This window comes from Mytilus edulis, chromosome 8, assembly GCF_963676685.1.
Source record: "Mytilus edulis chromosome 8, xbMytEdul2.2, whole genome shotgun sequence".
Lineage (NCBI taxonomy): Eukaryota > Metazoa > Mollusca > Bivalvia > Mytilida > Mytilidae > Mytilus > Mytilus edulis.
The window spans coordinates 42,904,053-42,925,206 of record NC_092351.1 but is presented as its reverse complement, the minus strand read 5'-3'; the positions used below and the strand labels follow the sequence as shown (position 1 = coordinate 42,925,206).

At 32.7% G+C, this 21,154-nt stretch overlaps 1 protein-coding gene across 3 annotated transcripts; it reads left to right on the top strand.

Moving 5' to 3' along the window:
* Positions 1-3,075: 3,075 nt before the first annotated feature.
* Positions 3,076-20,529, top strand: LOC139485616 (proton channel OtopLc-like). 3 transcript variants are annotated; one of them, XM_071270230.1, is made up of 8 exons: positions 3,076-3,212; positions 4,659-4,699; positions 5,966-6,221; positions 14,027-14,147; positions 14,721-15,069; positions 16,890-17,050; positions 17,847-17,994; positions 18,697-20,529. In XM_071270230.1, exons 3-8 carry the CDS (start codon positions 6,004-6,006, stop codon positions 19,581-19,583), a joined length of 1,884 nt encoding a protein of 627 aa, XP_071126331.1. In that variant the 5' UTR covers positions 3,076-3,212; positions 4,659-4,699; positions 5,966-6,003; the 3' UTR covers positions 19,584-20,529. The 3 variants fall into 3 exon arrangements, with proteins under 3 accessions (XP_071126331.1, XP_071126333.1, XP_071126334.1); XM_071270232.1 differs by lacking the exons at positions 3,076-3,212; positions 4,659-4,699 and having other exon boundaries at positions 5,245-6,221; XM_071270233.1 differs by lacking the exons at positions 3,076-3,212; positions 4,659-4,699; positions 5,966-6,221 and adding an exon at positions 11,904-12,065.
* The last annotated feature ends 625 nt before the right edge of the window (positions 20,530-21,154 follow it).

Here is a 21,154-nt window from a genome sequence, read left to right as displayed (position 1 = left end):
ACTGAAAACGTTTTAAGTGCATACTAGTACTTTAAACTGCGTTATTTAAAATACAAATAATAAAACTGTACTATGTGGTCGCTGGTCGTTACGGATGATTTCATTGGATTGAGGAAGGATTTTATAAACAATTTACATGTATTGTTCATAGTTAAAGGTTCAAGTTTAGTCATAATGAACTTAATTTTTGGTTATTCCTTTAATAAAAAAGAAATTGGAATTCCCCTTGTGATTTGACGTTAATGTTGTGTTTTATGGAGTACAAACACAAACGGTATAGAGACATTTGAAAACATTCACTTTCCATACCAGATAGTTGGACCCGTTCTGGTTTGGATGTCTATTGACTGTTTGCAATATTTGAATTAAAATGACTTGTTGAAAAGAGGATGATTGGGTCAAATTACTACAAACTGTTGTTGGGATTGATTAGCAGATTAAACAATTTGGCTTTATATGGAGAGAGATAAATTTTTACATGTCACACATTTTGGTCTATTGTGGAGAGTTGTCTCATTGGCAATCATACCACATCTTCATTGTATAACTTCTTATATATTCACATATAAAGAGATAAAAATCACAAAACAAGTTCCACAAATTAGGCTTATGGTATATTTCTCTTCACTCTCGATCTATATACTGACATCTTGGGTAATAAATATTATTTAAAAACTGTATTAAAAGCAACATTTTTTCGCGGGTATTTTATTTCGGTTTTATCCCTTTCTATCCCATTTCGCGGCGACTTAGTTTAGCGATTCTCAAAATATTTGATTCAAATAAAAAAAGGAAAATTCCAAGTTTTACATATTCGCGACAATTTATTTTGGAGTTATTTTTTTTTTCATTCCCGAAAGTCACGAGAACAAATTGCTCGCAAAAAAGGTTGGTTTACAGTTGCCGTTCTCAAAACTGATATGAATGACATGATAAAAATACGCTGTATGTTACAGTTAGTTAACGGAATTGAAAGTTTGAGTACAGATATGAGTCTACCTATTTTTACCAAAAAAATAACGTCCGACACAGCATGAACTCTGTTGGGAATAGCCGAGATCTGACCTCACAGTTACACTTTATCGATATGACTTTGCCAAAGTTCATTTGTCGAATCGACCGATTAGCATCTTGGTCTGCTTGTTGTTTGTATAATTCTTATATGATTTGCATATCTATACAAATACAATGTGGTTGGTCATAGAACCGCTAAAATTTCCCACTTTCGTTTACAACTGAATGACCGATGTTGCCAAAACTACTTTGGAAACTTTTTTTTCTAGAGGTTATTGATGTCACGGTGAATTCCACCGCTAAATTACAAATCAACAAAATTGTCCTTTTGACATGTATTCAGTTTATACATCAATAATCTCTTGAAAAAAATGTATAAGTTCCTGTAAGAAACCGTCTATGAGACAAGAGTTAACTCGCTTTAACCTGTTGTCAGTGTTACCATGCAGGTAAGAATACATTTTAACCCAAAGCGTTTACTGAGAACGGGGTGCCTGCTTTGCTGTATAGGATGTATAAATACGTAGTCACACCCGGTCATTTAGGAAATTTTCAATCCACTGCCCGTGTTGGAAAAAGTATAATCTTAAAGACCTTTACACCAGAACATTGAAGGTTATGTAGGGGACCTATTGAAACTAAAAAGGTCTCCCGCTGTCTAACATACCAAATGGAATGTGGAGAACGTCTATCATTCAATCAAATCCACACATTTTTATTGGAAAAATGTAATAGTCGTAGGTGTTAATGTATCCGTGTCCTGTAAATAAACTCATCATAGATACCATGACTAAATTTTGTATATGCGCCAGACGCGCGTAAATGCATGAAATATTTGCCACCGAACGTTTAGTAAACTCCTATACCATCAGTCATGTAATGCACTACAATATTTTGTAAAAGATAGTAGCTTGATCCTTATGTATCAAACAGGTAGATTATGTATCTAACAGGTAGATTATGTATCAAACAGGTAAATTATGTATCAAACAGGTAGATTATGTATGGATAAATGGAATGAAACAGCAACCATAGGATACCAAAAAACAAAAAGAGAATATATCTACATGTGGCCCAAAGAAAAGAACAAAAAAGACTGACAACAGTAAATAAAACTAAACAAAGTAATCTTAAAACTGTGCAACACGAACCCCTTCAAAAACCTCGGGTGACCTCCGGGTAAGCAGATCCTAATCCAAATGTGGCACCTTCGTGTTGCTGATATATATAAGTACAAACGGTGATCGTCACATTCGTAGAAAAAATAGGCGGGAATGTGGTAAGTAAGTTATCTAGATGCATGGTTTTTTTTATAAGTTGTTATTGGCTTTTTACTAGCTGTCGGTAATTGCGAGTACTCTCAGATCTGTACTTATTGTCTTTTTGTTGTTGGGATGTACAAGTATACCTAGCCATGATGTCCACTCTGTGTTTTAAGGTCTTTCCCCCTACGTGACAAAAGTAAATATGAAATAAATATGTATTTACTGTAGTCTAAAAAGGGGACGAAATATACCAGAGGGAGAGTCAAACTTATAGATTGAAAATAAACTGACAACGCCATAGCTAAACATAAAAAGACAAACAGACAAATTATAGTTAGAAGACACAACATAGAAAACCAAAGACTAAGCAACACGAACCCCCTCCAAAAACTGGGTGTGATCTCAAGTGCTCCGGAAGAGTTAGCAGATCCTGCTCCACATGTGGCACCAGTCATGTTGCTTATGTTGTTACATATCCGGTAAATAGTATAATTCTGTAGGTTAGTATCTTTGAACTGTATAATGTCTTCATATTCATTGTCGATTTTATTCGGTGTTTAAAAAATAACAGCTATTATTAAATAGATAATGATATTGTATTGTATTACTCTTTGCTATTCTTTAAAGCAAATCAAAACAAACAAATTTATTAATAGCATCCACGTGCCATACAGATTAAGTTATATAGCATTTTATTACTATATTTTCATCATTTGGAATAAATTACAAGCGTGTTTAAAGTGCTATCATCTAAATAGAAATCTGGCTTTGAGTCGTCAGGATACGAGTCATCACCACAGACAAGAGTTAATAGCTTTAAGAACCAATCTGATACCTTACCAGTAAACAAAGAATCCTCTGTTTTATCAAGTTGTAGAAAAACCATTAAATTTAACAGATAGGATTTTTAGTGAAGACTTTGCACATCGTAGGGTAAGTTGATTTTTTTAGTGTTAAAATATTTGATTACGTTTAATTTTGTTTTAACTTTTACATATTTAAATTAGCGTTACAACCTTGTAAGCAGAATTCTAAAAATACAAAAATGACATGCAACGGGTGTTCCCTCATTGTATACACCATTACTATCACAATTGTTTTTGTTTTGTTTATGTTTGAAACCTGTATTAGTCCTAATATTGTTGATTAATACGTGCATGGTCAACGTTTATGATATTAAATGCAATGCTAAATTGCAGAGGTGCTGAATTTGTTTACATCTTCTTATATATTCGAAATTATCATTAAGCTGTAAATGTGAGAGAAAACAAATGTTGAAGATGAAAAGTTTAGATCTCACAACAGATGTGATGCCAAGGCGGGAAATACATGTAACCAACCCTGTGTTGAATTCGCGACATACCTCCTTAATTGATCATAAAACCATATGTTGTTAACTTAAATGTCTATATAATTATCATCATGAACCGTGTAAAGCGATGGTTCTGATACAATGCAACCGATATTACAAAAAGTTAATCTTTTGTTTATTAGTATCAAACTGAATATGTAGCATCTTGCATCAATATTTTAATTTTCGAAGCTGTTTTGGCGCCATGTTGTTTTATCTGGAGATAGCAAATAGCTGTTAGCTGGTTGTAAAATAAATCGGTTCAAATGGTGCAAACAGCGTGTGAGATGCGGCAAGATTATCACAAGCTTTACACTCTTTTGAAAAAATACACGTAAAAAAGGTTTACTCGTCAGGTGCGGGTCACTTGGAAACTTAAGGAATCTTTATGAACATCTGCTGGTTAATCGCTTCGAATATCTTTCTTTTAAAAATATCATTAGCGATGAAAAATTTTCAGAAGATTATCATCTTTCGCTGCATGACAAAACTACGAATGGCTGATTAGGGTGAGAGGAAACGAGCATAAAAATAATTGGCTGTTAAAATCTGTTATGTGTAGACCATCGTGTCCGAGCATCATCACCTGTTCCCAGGGGAAATCTTTGAAAACGTTCACTTTAAACTAAAGTGCAAAAGTTGTCATTGTTTTATACTACTATCCTCGTCTCTGTTTTGTTCAATACATTCATGAATTTTGATGACAGGTTCTCACTTGTGCTTATCGGGTTCAGTTTGTTGAAACACGAGTTTTTAATACAAAACATAATTGGAGGGCGTGGATTTCATTTAGAAAGCATTCGCTTATAAGTTATAGAAATCCATCTTTTGTAGGGTCGACGATGAGCTTTAAAACAAGGAACGCAGTCAATAATCTACTTTCTAAATTAGACTTTACAAAAAAGACAATGGTCATGCATAACAGCTACTAAGCAGATTCTCTTCACTAATAAGACAGTGGCTTAACCACCAGAAGATCAACTAATTTTAAAGACATCTCCTTAACTCCAAAACCTTTATCTTTTCAGGTATATATACTGATATCGATAATAAATAGTTTAAAATGGCGGTAAGTTTAGTTTAAAAAAAGTTCACATTGCTGTTTTAAAAAGTGTTTTGTGATTGGACTTAGCTTATTTACCGACTCTAGTATACAAAACAATTAAAAATGCATCAGTATAGGTCATTTTCATAATTATTATGCACATACACAAATGAATTGATATACACATTACAAATGGCTGCAAGATTACCGGGAAACAATTTGACCATGACGGGTTTTTACACATTTGATGCGGTCAGTGTTTAATCAGCAATTCTGTATAGCATGACTTCGATTTCAGTTCTGATAATGATATATCTTCTACCATTAATTGAGATAAGCGTGGTGAGTGGCTTTGTTTTGGAATTATACCAACTTCAAATTCAAAATTTAACTGGTAAGAATATGTCTGCAACAACAAAATTTTGAGTAGGTCCTCGGTAGGTCATTTCAAAATATGTAATGTTCATTGCGTTTGGCATGCATTGTAGAAAATGTTGTTCCGAATGTAGAACAACAAAGTGTTTAAGTGCAAAACAAGTATTGTCCTACGAGTATAAAAATGAACCATTCTTTTCAATCTGTTGAGCTTTCGCCAATATTTGAATATTTCAAAGATGCTTCAAAACTTGTAAAAAATAGAACAGTGGTTATATACGATCTATACTTATCTTCGTCTGAACGGAAATCTAGTGTAAAACAGTTGATTGTGTGCCAGATTTTAAAAACAAATGATAGCTATTTATTTTAAAATAAAAAACGTCTAAAAGATAATAGCAAAATCAGTGAAATTATAAAATAATAATAATTCAGACAAATGTTAGAATTAAGATAAATTATCAAAGATTTATGAATATTAAGCAATTTATTTTAAGCTTACTATGTAACTTTTGGCTTATTACTGTAATGTAAGAAGTCACGTGTGAAAATTGCTATCTATCAGATTCATAAGGAATACACATCTTGATCATCAGTATCCTTGAAGATATCTATTAGTCGATCAGTACATCATTACCGACAGTTGTGGTAATCCGCAAAGTCCTAAAACAGATCTGTGTGAAAACAACCTGATAAAAACTTTATGTTTAAAATTTATAAATTGCTGGTGATGGTTTTATTGCATATTTTTCTTAAGGATATTTAGAACAGATGTTTCACGGCAAAAGATTTTTCTTGACGGATCTTAGAACATATGGGAAGAAGTAAAACCATCGTAAATCCATGTCCTTTCATCTGTCTTTCATTAATTATCAGAAAGTGAGATTTACGAGTTTTGTATTTTTGTTTCAATAGCTGGCCATTAGAAGCGATAATTGTAATTCCGGCAAGAGATGCGGCGTTCAGGGGTTTACATTGTAAATGAACCAAAGCAAGAAGATTCTGAAGCTCTTACTGCAGGAAACGGAAGTCCGGATCACGTGTTTTTAAATAAAATGGAAGAGGGAGACGATGTCCAAAATGTACTTACTGAAGAGGAAACACTACCTGTAGAAGCTTCCACTCCTAAAAAGAAGAAAGAGAAAAAGAGGAGATTACCTTCTGTATACAGGTATGCATGAGCAAAATGGTTACTAGATATAGGAAGATGTGGCATTAGTCCCAATGAGACTAGTATATATAGACAGCTCCTAACGTTTCTTTGTATTAATGCATCCTGGCCTTCAAATAATTATAGGTTTGAGCATTCGATCCTTAGGTAAAAAGAAGGTAAACAAACTGGTAAATCCAAGAGAGCGCTTCGGACGCATAAAATGTATTAATCGATTTAAATTCGTTCGGACAAAACTTTCGGTAAATCATATAGATATCAGAGAAAATTCTATGACAATTGACTCATTTTTCAACTCTCAAGATCTTGATGTTTTATAGAAAAAAACAGTTAGCTTTATTTTTTAAATTGAATAGTAATATTCATGTTAAATGATTTAACTGTCGAATCAAAACTTAACTTCTACAATATATATTCAAAATGACAAATTAATGAAACTATTATTGCTAATAACATATACGTAATATTCTGAATAATAATATCTAGTATGTTTACATACGTGTTTACATAATTAAAGTATCTGATGGTGCTGATGATATCCAATTAACTCGCAATTAACGATGTAGATTGGTATTGTACACATAAGAAAAATACTTATCGAATAGATAATACACGCAACACGCTTCAGTACTGTCTATTTTGGTTATTTTGACTGCTCTTTTATGAATAATTGCAAAAGAAAGACATACTTTATGGCTTTTATATTGAAATTAAAGCATTTATTATCTTTCTACGACATTTTTTATCATTCTCAATGAATCTTATTTTTCTCACGGTGCAGTGTACGATTATGATAGGGTAAAACGGGGGTTTTCGTTTGTGCATGGCATCGAAACTTTAAAAGAATTATAAAAAAAATCCCCAGTTAGCAGAGCATAGCTCCCATACGTTGACAATGCGGTATTGGTATTGCTCATTGTGAAAGGCTGTACGGTGACCTAGCATTGTTAACTTCTCTGTTAGTTGATCCCTGTTGTAATATTGTCTCATTGATAATCGTACCACATCTTCTGACTGTTTATATGAGAAAATCATTGACTGCTTACATCTATATAGAATGGTGGACGCAGAAAGCGACTGCAATGCATTGTCTCTATATTTGTTCTGGCCTCAGTGTTTAAGAATTATATAACTTGTGAAATTGTTAGACCATGATACCGACATGCTTGTTTACAGGTGTTATGTGTTCCTTACTCGATACCGTAGGTTGTAGATTTTATCTCAATTATATAATGGATATGCAACATTCAAAGTATGTCAAAAGTTACATTTCAATTGTATACAATCATCAAGGCTTTTTATCTATTTTTTTCAAGACAGTTTCTTTGTGTTTGCAGTTTAAATGGAAAAACTACAAATGCATTCTATTCTTAATTACATACTCATCTCATGTTCATATATAAACTGAGAAGTACTCTTTTTAAAGGGAAAATATTAAAATGACATTTATTCGAGTATAAAATATTCAATATAGAAAAGAAGATGTGGTGTGACTGCCAATGAGACAACTATCCGTCATAGTTCAAATGACGTGAATATAAGTTAAAATAGCCACCGTACGACCTTCAACAATGAGTAAAACATATATCGTATAGTTAGCTAGTACGCTTGTGACATTATGGCGAAATAAAAATGTATATGGGATGGTGGTGTGAGTTTTGTGAAAACATTATGTGCGGGTATTTTCTCGCGGTCTGTCATACATACATATCCTATGTAGGAATGTTTACATTCCATGCAGGAACATGTGCTACTAGTATTCAACAACGATTTGTTATAATATGCCCAATAACATTTATAATGAACCATAGCAAAGAATGGAATGTGCATGAAGAAGAATTTAATAATACTGCAGTATACATGCTACATGTAAAACATTTCAAGCATTGTGTTAGTTCAATGTATTGTATAAAGTTTCTTATCTTCATAGAGATTATTCTTCTAACCATGAATTAAGAAGCATTCCGTTAGTCTGTCCTTTGATAAAATAAAATATCTAGTTTAATAAGCCCAATGAACATGATGAATAATATCTGTATCTAAATAAGGCCTTTTAATTGTTATCAATAGTGGGAAATCACGAGCAAAATTTATTTAGGCCAAGTAAGAAGGTATATTAGTTAAACTTCCATGATTTATCGTAAAATTTTAGTTACTAAATTGGTAGGTAGGCAGTTAATAAAAATACCACCGGATACTCTAAAGTCTGTATTTGAAAATCTTCATAAAAGTGTGATTGAAAGAGTAAGAAATCCTCCACACACATTTTTCTTGGGGGTCAAATCGAAGTCCGTACGTGTTAATTAGGAATACCACGAAATAATGACCAGTCTGTACTTTATGACGACATGCAGTTGGCTCCTCTATAAATATACAATACTATGGTAGTATCGTTAGCTCTCTCATTTGTATATAATAAATCTGGAATGTCTAAGTTTGTTGATATTTAACTTATCTTTGATTGAAACAAACTGGTCTGATACTGTTATATTTATTCAAAGAAAAATGCCAGGAATTCCATGTTAACAGAATTATTTACTGTCTGTCCAGGGAATTTGGGAGATAGCTTGATATTTCATTCTGACACTATAGAACATTGTCCGATTAATCTGTATAATACAAAGTTACAAGATACCAAAACTAATTTGATTCAGCATATGAGAGTATTTGGATAATGTCTCAACTGTGGTGCTTGAAGTATACGTGAATGTTTAAAGATATAGACTAAAACTTAGACTTGCTGCATGTACCTTCTTAATTTTTTTTCTTTTTTTTTTCTTTCAATTTTGCCCCTTTAATAATTTTACTGTTATAACTAGGAGATTAAAATTATACTGACATCTGCAGGAGGAGGGCAATCAGTAGACTGGCACTTATCAGTAAACATATAAATTAGTAAGAAAGAAATAATAGAAAGAGAATTGTAGAAAGTCTTACTAAAACTATAAAGCCCGGTTGTGACATTCAAATTAACTTCGTCAACTTTTTCTTTGACCCGATAGACTTATTCCAAGGCATCTCTTGTCAATACCAAATAATTTTCATAAAAAACTTGGTCGATAAAAAACTACTGTGATTGGATGATTTCCGTCAAGTTCATCCATGTGTGTAGAAAAATTGGAGGAGATTCGATTCCATCCAAGTCTGTGTTTTAATCAATTTTCTAATGCCTTAAAACTAATAAAAAAATAAGACATGAAGACCAGCTTAGGAGCACATGTGCAATGGAATTAATTTAGCTGGTAATTACATTAACAGTTCCAATATTACAGTAGATGCGCATTCGACAATTAAAGCCTTTTTGATTATGATTGAAGTCAAAATATTCAAAAATCCAAAACTGTATACTAACGTCTGAGAGCTTATAAATCTAAAAAGAACCAAACTCATTGCCAAACCTGGACTGTCCCACACTTCTTTACATATAGGTGTTGATCATGTTGGAGTTATTTAATTTCCCAATACCAGAGTGTTTGTCAGTATATATTTACATTTACAGAATTATATCTTCGTGTATGCACATAAGATCATTATAACTAATAGCCGAATTATCTGCGCTTAAAAAAGAATATTCTTGTTAAGTTTTGGTCTGAATTTCATGATTGCACGACTGTTCAGCTTAGTTTATCATGGTTCATTAGCAAAATGTATTTCAATTTATACTAAAATTCACAGTTTTTTACAGCATTGTGTATTATACATATTTGGCTCCTAAAATTATATCACGACTATTTTATAATCACCGAAATTTAACTACCTAAAAATAGCTTAACTGCAGTTTTAAAAGATTTCAGCATATAGAATTTTAATCGAAAGGAGTAGGTTCAGTAAGACCCCTTTTTGGCCCCAAAATATAGCAGTTTTACAAAATTGTTAAAATGTAAACCTTTAGTTATTCATTGGACAGTAGAATGCTTCTGCTACATAAATATGGGCTGTTTTTGACAATACAATGCACATATATCCGGTACTAGCACCATTAAGTCATGCTAAATTACTGAAATCCTCATAATTCTAGCATTTTAGTTAAATTTTAGACGGTTTTCGTGTAAAACGAAAGTGGCCGCATTCGTGTTCATCCTTTATATTGAAATGTAAGTTGTATTTTATGATAATACATAACATATATAAAGGTTGAGGATAAACACGGATGCGGCCACTTTCATTTTTACCAAAAACCATCTGAAAAGTGACATTTTTCGGCATATTAGGTAGATTTTTCATATTTGAGCTTGAATCGGATCGTTTTTAATGACTAAATAATTATGTTAAAATCTTTCACATAAACTAATTAATTCAAATAAAATAAATACTTAAGTGTTTAAAAAGTGGTCAAAATCTTTCGTCAGATGAACCTGAAATTTGAGGCCAAAATCGGTCCTTACCGGACCTACTCCTTTTAATGTGGATTTTGCTATTCTGGTCATACGAAAGAAACTGGTATAATCTTAATTGTCAATTTCTAGTTTGGAGGAAGAATGTAGTTGAGACTGCTAATTTTCATTTTATCCATATTTTTGGTTTAGGGCCAACACGAAGACCGTCTAAGCTAGTGTGCGGGATTTTATCGCTGTGTTAAAGACCCATTGGTGGCCTCCGGTTGTTTTTTACTCTTTGGTCGGGTTGTTGTCTCTTTGACTCATTCCCTATTTCCATTTTCTAATTTATTTCTTTGTGCTTCTTGGTTTGACTTCCTTTTCCCTAAACCATTTCATATTTCTTCTGGTCTGATATTCTAACTTATAAATCGAAGACAAAATGAAAGCACCATGTCAAAAACGAAAAACGAAAAATTAAAAACAACAGTCTCCAATACAACACATAAAAGCTAAAAACTAAACAATACGAATCACTACAAACACAAGAATGTTGTTTTGTGAACAAAAAGAGAAATCATCCTTCTCTACATGTTGCGCCTGTCGTAAGGCTCTGAAATACAAGGATACAATAGGTTACCTCAAGGTGTGTTTTATATATTTGAGGTGGACGTACATTTTCATACTTTTATCCTTTCTTTGTTCCTTTGGTTTGACTTACTTTTTGCAAAACATTTTGTCTTTCCTCTGTTTATATGTGTTGTTAAAAGATACAAGTAATCTGAACCATGTAGACGGAGAAACCACGGTAAACAATTAAATGAAAATAAACAGACATGCATTTTTATATTTTACATGATGATGTTAAAAGAAACATTTATTATCAATTTTGAGAACAAGAACATTCCATTATATACTGTAAATGATTTTTAAAAAGAATGTGTTAATTGTCTATTGCAAGTAATAGGTATTGTCTCGTCGACATGATGTAAGAAGTCATATATCTAATTCTTTTTCGATTGATGATGGCGTTGTTTTTTCAGTGTCATAATTGACTTTTATTTGGAGGTTCTCTCATGAATTCTATTTCCCACAAGAGTAATTATATCAAAATGAATTATTCTACAAACCAGTGGGGATCTTTTCAGATGACTTGTTTCGAGATAGCTTGCAAGAGTTGACGCGTCTCCAATTAAGGGTACCGTGCCAATGTGTTATGCATGTTTGCTATCCCGTTTTGACCCCCACGATGAGGCAATGATTTTTTATGATGGATTTTTGATGTAGGTACGGTAAACGATTTTATAGAGTACTTCTGTTTTCTCTCTTGAGATTTGTAGATGATCTTCTTTGTAAAGTTGTATTGCGGTTAAGTATTTAACTATTGTGGGATGTGGAACATCTTCTAAAAGCATCGCGAAGTAGGTGAAAATTAATTACACGTGAAGATTTATTGGTTTTCATTACTTTATATTCAAGTAATAATCGTTGAAATGGACGTGAATAAACACTGGGAAGCAATTGCAAAGTAAGTCTTATAATAATATAGGTAGATTTACATAATATGTTTCTTCTTTACAACATCGTCGTCGTATTTAGTTTTACAGCTTTAAAAAGAATGGTCGTAAAGTACATAACTGTCCATAAAACTAAAGTGACGGAAGATATCAAATATGATATTCTGACATATAAATCGAAGACAAACTGACAACGCCATGTCAAAAAAGTCAAATGACAAACAAAGTCTACAATACAACGACATAAAAGCTAAAAAAAAAAATGAACAACACGAATCACTTCAAAAACAAGTGTTTTGTATAAGGCGAACCAGAGGAATAAGCGCCCTTCTGCACAGATTGCGTTTGACGTAGTGCTCTGATATACAAGCGAATAATAAGTATTGTAAAAGAAAAGTATTTATTATTGCTATACTGTATCTTGACGGTAGTTTGAATATCATGAACGACTTGTATAGTGGGGCGGCTTAGTACCGAAATTTGACGCAATCATGCAAATGGTGATATATATATGTTACAGGCATTTTCTAAATTTAGGCATTTTGTAAAATGACTAAATATTCAGGCAATTTGTAAAATGCCTAACCTAGGCTTTCAACACGGAGCCTTGGCTCAAACCGAACAACAAGCTATAAAGGGCCCCAAAATTACTAGTGTAAAACCATTCAAACGGGAAAATCAACGGTCTAATGCTTTTTTAGACAAGAACAAATAATCCATATGGGTTAGTTCTGTAGGGGATTGACCCGAATAAAGGACAGACGCTTGCAATTGCAATGAAGGTATTTTGGATATGGACAGAAAATTCCACCAGCAGAACAGCCATAAATAAAAATAAAGAAAATGAAAAATTCTTAACGTGAAAACAGTATTGCACTTTACTAACATATGACAATATTTAATATCCCCAAATAATGAGAATTTTAATGTTATACACCCACATCTAAACAGATTTCCCTGTGCAATATGGGTTTTGCCATACAAGGCTGTGTTTTGATGTGATGCAAAGATATGGTTGGTTGTGTCGTCGGATACAGTTTTCAATCAAGATAGCCTATTGGAAATTGTGACTAGGTTTACATTTATTTGTGAAAAAGATTACAAAATTTTTTTTAAAAATGTTGAAAATTTACTATAAAGAGCAATATCTCCATAAGGTGTCAATTGACAATTGCTTATTGCGAATGTGTGATGATTCAAGTTTCTCCATATATGGTTGAAGTACTAAAACCAGATTTTACAGCAAACAATTATGCATTTACAAAAGGTCAGGATAAATATTGTGTATAAACAGTTCTGTCATCAAACATTTTGAGAAATGATAAATAATTGTCGAGTTTTTTGGAATAATTCAGTAAAATATGTTCTTGATTTTTTAAACTCTTCTTTTTTCATTCAATAATTATCATAAATAACACCGTTCTGGAGTTCAAAGCTTTCATTTGTTTTTATTTTTGATATTTCTTTCTTTAAAATAATTTCAGGCATTTTGTAAAATGCCTTGCAACTTTTCCAGGTATTTTGTAAAATGCCTAGAAAAATTAGTCATTATGTAAAATGACTGAATTTTGCAGGCATTTTATAGATTGCCTAAAATTTTCAGGCATTTTACAAAATGCCTAAATTTAGAAAATGCCTGTAACATATATATATATAGAAGCATAGGATTTGGCACAGACGTTCTTTAGGGTGTACTTTATATATTGTAACGGTATCAAACCTAAAGTCAAGGTCAAACGATCCCTAGCCCTGGAAACTCGATATGTATACATCGATAATTGAAATTATGTCTTTAATACACATAAAAGGAGAAAATTATAACTTTAGACATGCATGTATAGTGTTTTGTGTTAATTTTGTACTATGTTCTTGTGATAACATTTCTGTGGTTTCATTTCAAATTTATGCAAAGTAATGGTATTTATATTATACATGTTACAGGTGTGATGATATCAAAAATCTTCTTTTTTAGATCAGCACTTATCAAGCTTGTATGTGGAGTGTACGCCTTAATCATTATTGTGCTAGGACTTGTGTTTTCAATTGCTTCATCGTTAACAGCAGAAGAAAGGGTTCATAAATATTACCTTGAGGTAAGATTTAAGCAGCTTAGTACTTTGTATCAATGTAATGTGTGTATGGCACTACAGACGGGAATAACATTTGTAGTAGAACAATAATTTTTTAAGAAAAATAAATGTATATTGTAGGTAAAAGCTAGACAGCGTGTAAACATATCATTGAATATTTAGTGTTCTTTTATAAATCAATCTTAATTGTCCCTGTCTTTTGTCCTACTTCAAAAATAAGTTGGGAGAGATTAAACTCGTGTATGTTATGGAATATCCCTTTCACATTTGATAACGGAAAAGTTGCCTGCGCAACACTACGGGTGCCACATGTGGATCAGGATCTGCTTACCCTTCCGGAGCACCTGAGATCACCCCCAGTTTTTGTTGGGGTTCTTAGTGCTCAGTCGTTAGTTTTTTATGTTGTGTTTTGTACATACTATTGTTTGTCTGTTGGGGGTTGTGTTTCGTTCTTTTTTTAACCATGGAGTTGTCAGTTCGTTTTCGTTTTGTGAATTTGAAATCATGTCCCTCTGGTATCTTTTCTATGCAATGCTTCTGACAAATATTTTATATTATTGTTTCTATATTTATCAGGTCTTCCTAGTGTACTTGTATGTTTTGTCCCTTGGAATAGTTATATATTTCCAACTGTTTCTGTTGAGTGGTGTTAAAGTAAAAACAAATTACTTCGAACCTAACATACGGGTAACAGTCAAACAAGATGGCAGTGCTAATGTGCATAAGTCGCCGACTGCTTCGCCTTACCCAGGACGAATTACAGAAAATAACCATGAAGACAAACCGTCGCTTACAGAAGACGTTGAAAGAAATGGGGACCAGTTGTCTGTGGGAAGTTATCACAGCCATTTCGAGATGCCACCAGTTGGAGGTGTTGCTCATGTCGGCGAAGGAATTAATTTCTATCTTCGCCTTGGTGCTTTAGGTAAAATTTGATAAATTAACATCTTAATTCCGTATCTTTTTGGGCATTTTATGCTTGATATCAAATTCCAACGTTATTGCAGTTGGTCGAAAGTAATGCACTGTGACATTTCATTCCATATTCATTTCCTTGCAACGTTCAAATGTATGACATTTTGCAATTTTCTCTTATTTCAATATCTTCAGTTATATATACACTATTTGTTCTCTCATGCAGCTCTTTAACTTAGTTCATTATTTGGCCTTTTTAACTATGTTTGATTCGAGCGTCACTGATAAGTCTTTTGTAGACGAATATGGCAAGCCGTTCTCGTCAAAACTATGTTTAAACCCTTTTTTCGAAAAAAATACACACTGAGATTTAAAAACCTAAAATAACACACTGAGAAATCGAAATTACACACTGAGATTTAAAAAAATAAAAAACACACACTGAGAATTCAAAATTACACACTGAGATTTTAAAAAGACACACTGAGATGAAATAAATTGAAAAACACACACTGAGAATTGTTAATTACACACTGAGATTTCAAAAATACACACTGAGATTAATATGCAAATTACCAAGGATTACTATACAAATCCTTGAAATTACTAATGAATATTCACGAGATGAATAATTCAACAGATTAATATCTTGATCTGAAGAACTCTTGTCATTATAATGAAATGCGATTCCTTTAACCAACATTCGTAATAAATTTCAAGACTTAACATCGCTCATATTCATAAGTTTGTTGCCTATAATTCAGATCATTACTACCAGTAATTAAACATGTGTCCCTTTTCAAAAGTCTTCTAACTGTTTCCCTGATTTCGCCAGTTAATCTTTTATATTTTTGTTACGTTTATATGCTATAATAGACACTTGAGTAAAAATTTCACTGCATTCATTTGCAGATTGCTCCAATGTTTTCTTATAATTTTGATAAAGTTTTTCACCATTTGGTTATATTTTGTAATAAGAGTAAGTTGGTATCTTTCTTGTTCTTGTATTTCTAAAGTTTTTTTTTATTAATAATTTGGAACCAAATCGAAGGACTAACGAGTTCTGTCCCCTTGTTGTTTTAAGCTTGTAATAGATTTAGATTAAGTATGCTAATTAGATATGTGCGCATAAAAAGTGCGCACAAATCTCAGTGTGTAATTTTAAATTCTCATTGTGTAATTTCAAATTCTCAGTGTGTGTTTTTAGTTTATTTATTCTCAGTGTGTCTTTTTGAAATCTCAGTGTGTAATTTTCAATTCTCAGTGTGTAATTTTCAATTCTCAGTGTGCGTTTTTCATTTTTGTAATCTCAGTGTGTCTTTATGAAATCTCAGTGTGTAATTTTTAATTCTCAGTGTGTAATTTTCACTCCTCAGTGTGTAATTTTCAATTCTCAGTGTGCGTTTTGAAGTTTTTAAATCTCAGTGTGCTTTGTTGTAATTCTCAGCGTGTAAATTTTACGAAAAATGGTTTAAACATAGTTTTGACGAGAACGGCTTGCCATAGACGAAACGGGCATCTAGCGCAAATACAAAATGTCAATCCTAGTATACATGATGAGTTTATTTCCTTTATATTTCAGCGTTTGCTTTCGGAAGTGTAACCTTGGATGGTCTGAACATTGACATCTATTTTATATTTCAGCGTTTGCTTTCGGAAGTGTGACCTTGAATGGTGTGAACATTGCCACCCATTTTATATTTCAGCGTTTGCTTTCGGAAGCGTAACCTTGGATGGTCTGAACATTGCCACCTATTTTATATTTCAGCGTTTGCTTTCGGAAGTGTGACCTTGGATGGTCTTAACATTGCCACCTATTTTATATTTCAGCGTTTGCCTTTGGAAGTGTAACCTTGGATGGTCTTAACATTGCCACCTATTTTGAAACCCAGATGACAGAAACCTGCGAAAGCCAAATTTTTATCTTGGTGTACGCACTCCACCTGTTATTTACGTTCGTTCAGACATTTTTCTTGTTCAAGAACCACAAGGTATAAATATAATTGGGAAATTTGAACTGTTTGCAACTACCGTACGGGGGTGTTTATCGACCTTGGCTACCAATGAGGGTCTCGAACATCGGTTTAATAGACCTATTTGATTATAGCCATATCGCTTTATGGTTCATTGATTTATACCATATAAATAAAACCATGAAATAATCAAGCATTTATAGGACAGAATAAAACAATGGCTTTAATAAATAATAATTATATAAGATATTTTTTTATTCAATGAAATAGAGATCAAACGAAACGAACAATCTGAATACATCTTTTAAAAGTAAACAAATATTTATACACACCATTTTGTACATGATCCAACCATCAGTCTAATCACATATAAAAGATATCTGCAGGTTGAAGTATAAGGAGTTAAAAACAATACATGCATAAGAGTCCACGAGTTCACATTTCAGATTTACGATAAAACATGTAACAAAAGCTCTACCTATTGTTTTTTTACAAATTTAACTGGTAGTCTTCAGAAAACAGAAGATTCATAACAAGTATATATGCCATGAAGAAAAAGACAGCAACCAGAAATACATCCAAATATCTATGATCCATCAGTGTATGGAATTTAGCAATGAGTGACACATCGTCTGCCACTATATAACGAAACGAATAGATTAGTACGTTTGCCATGTCTTTTGTTTGTGCTTTGAACCATAGAAAACAAGTATTTTCGGATCGTATTCTTTTCAGTCATGTTCACTTTTTTTGGTAGTCTTTTAATGATAGGATTAGTAATTATTTTACTTTAGTTCCTGTTTTCTTATTTCAGCTTGTTATTGACAAGAGTAAACCAATTGTACGGTTTGGAATGATGCACCTAATGGCAACCAACATATGTGTTGTCATTGTTACTATCATTACGGAAACTGCCGAAGACTACCGATTCGATTCATTTGCTGCTCTGAATATAACTTCAGGTATTTGTCACAAGTCTCTTCTGATTAGTCAATTAAATTCTAAAGCCATTAAAACACAGTAATACTATGTCTTGCATATTTTCAAATATAAGGAAAAGCATGGAATACAAAATTCTTTTAGTTATATTGTTTTACACAAGCAGCACATTTTAGAGCTGGACATTTTTTCTGTTCAAGAAGCATCTTGCATTTTTCTGCCATGTACACTTTTGAACTACAATACATTTTATTTCCATACACCGGTTTTAAATGAGACCAACGTATCAGCATGGAACTGCATTTGTTTTGACATTGTCGGCGAAAAGGTTGGCTCAATTTACACTAGATTTGTTTCGTTTAAAAAATATCTTTCAATATGTACTTATATTCACAATATCAAAGCTACATTTGTGTACTTTGGTGGTTCTCAGAATAGTTGGTTTATGATTGATATGATGTCAATCGTATCAACCCTCCAACATGGCACCAAACTGAAAAATTACCGAATAGTATTGTCATTATTTTGACCCTTTCGATGAAACAAATAAGGCTATACCTCCCAACGATAAATCCAAATAAGTAATGAAAAATGAGAAGATATGGTATGACTGCCAACGAGACAATACTACACGAAGCATAATCTTGTTTGTTTCATTTTGTTATTTCTATGACTGTATGGTTAAAACTGTTAACATAACATACATTTTAACGTTTTTCTTGTAGGTCTCGTAAAGAGTTGCTACGAGGAAGTCACACTTGCCAGATCAGCCTCTCCATATTTGTTTCCTTGTACTATTATTTACAGTATAATTGCTGCTGGAATAATTTACCGTTTGTATCAGTATATTGGAAAACGAGTCAAACAAAGATGGCCGAGTCACACATCCTTGACTAGCTCCGTTCCTGCTGGTGCTACATCAATCGATTGTGAAAAAGCAAACAAGGGATTATTTCTTGGTATGCTAATCGCAGTTGTAACCCTAATTGCGATCGCCACGTTCTTTGTTTTCGAAAGTAGAATAAAGGACACGAGTACTGCCATTAAAATCCTTTTCACTACCGAAATAGTTCTCATGGTGATAACAAGTATTGGGATTATCTGGGGATATGTCCGTCTGGCCAAACTCAAATTTCTACAGAACATGTTCTTCTCTGTTGATTCAGTCCTTTTATTGGTGGCACTATCCGGGTCGTTCATTTACCTGTTCTTCACGTTGATTTCGGTATGTTCGATTACACAGTCGTTCGATTCTGTTGTTATTATCAACCTGGTAACAATAATACTATCGGTGTGTCAGATTACTGTTCAAACAGTTTTTATTCTTGATGGATTATGTCGCTGCTCAAAGAATGATGACCAGTGCGCAGCAAAACCTGGACGCGCTGTTGTGACATTTTTATTAATATGCAATCTGGCGCTCTGGTGTGTTAGCATGTTTGAAGTGAAGAAGACAAAAGTATTATGGTTCCATGATGAATTTTATGGAAAATTAGCATGGAATATCATTACACATCACTGCGTACCTACTCTAATTTTCTTCCGTTTCCATTCAGCTATCTGCCTCTCCAAAATCTGGTACAATGCTTATCAGAAGGAAAAGGCATCTTAGTTTAGCAGGTGGGAACGGCAACATTATACATAAATGGCATATAGCATTTTAATAATGCCAAGAGGCAGCATTATGATATTTCTTTACTGAACATTTTACTGGAGAAAAACGGGCAAATTAGAACTTTGGATATAAAACATTTTACACACTACTATCAATGCACGGACTTCTTTATTGACATTTGTTATTTTACATTTTATGATTATGAATACATTTCTTTGAACTTTCATTTGTACAGTATCAGTATTCAAGAAAAGAGACGATTTATCAATTTATTTTGACTTGAGACATTATTTCTCTTGCAATTGGTGCATGGATCTTTTTGATGGATTTACACGAAAGCAAACTGTGCCTTGTTTTCTTTATCTAAGAAAACTTGAGGAAACAACACATGTTTTTCGTATTGGTGCATGTATCTTTCGATGAATTTTTAAAATGAAAGTAAACTCCGTCTTGTTTACTTTATCCATCTGGGAAAACTATATATATTAACTATTAACTGTAGATTTTGTATATATAGTGGACGTTGTTTTCATTATTTATTCGTATGTATACTGGCAAAAACTATCATGTGTGAAAGACGGAAAGGACAGAAGACATTTATATGATTGCAGTCATTTCTGTGGAATGAAAACATTCGTTAAAATGAGTTTTAATTGCTTTATAATAGAGTTCGATTTCATAACTAAATTATGCAAATTGAGAATGAGTGTTAACAAAGTTCCTAAATGATTAAATGTTTAATGAGCATGATGAGAACGCTTGTCGTTTGGATACCACCAACTTGTGTATGAATGTACTCTGTGCATTTACCTCAAATCATGTCAACTTTATAATAGTTTAGTTCCATTATAAATATGAATACCGGTATTAATTGTATTTTTATGTAGTTCATAATTTGTATTTTTATAACAATAGCTTAGAATAAATTATCCATGTAGACACATTAATGTTTTTACATTTAGAAACAGTGAAAAATTTAAACAAGAACACAATGTGTTCATTCATGATCATTAGCCACGTGAAGACTATAATGAAAACTATCTTATATAGTGAAGTCTCTTGAAATCTTATCAAATAGGGCAGAATTTTGTGTGAAAAAAGGTTGAAATGTTAAAATTGAGAATGGAAATGGGGAATGTGTCAAAGAGACAACAACTGACCATAGAACAGACAATTGATACTTTTGTCATCATTATGTACTCCACAAATCGTTTAGAGACGGCAATTTGATTTTCTGCGGGAAAGAGGGCATAACATTTTGGATTACAGTCTAAATAGGAAATTAATAATCCTGTTCCAGACCAAAAAAAATCGTTCCGACAGGCTATAAATGTGTTTAAATCGAAAATGATAAGAATGCCAAGCTACAGGTGAAATTAATATCCATCCGTTCGTGAAAAGATTCTCTTTTTCCAGTTAACTCCCTGGAAAAGAAAATCAAATTGTCTTCCCCTTCTCTGTATTGTCATCTTTAAGAAAAAATATACATTGAATTCCATTCGTCGATTCGTCAATTTTGCAAGCGTATTTTAACATTCTTAAAGCGATAATCAGGATTTGGAATTTGA

Coding starts and splice junctions, on each gene's coding strand:
- LOC139485616 (XM_071270230.1), top strand. CDS start 6,004: ATGCGGCGTTCAGGGGTTTACATTGTAAATGAACCAAAGCAAGAAGAT. Junction 6,222..14,026: donor AGATTACCTTCTGTATACAG/GTATGCATGAGC, acceptor CTTCTTTTTTAG/ATCAGCACTTATCAAGCTTG. Junction 17,051..17,846: donor TCTTGTTCAAGAACCACAAG/GTATAAATATAA, acceptor TTCTTATTTCAG/CTTGTTATTGACAAGAGTAA.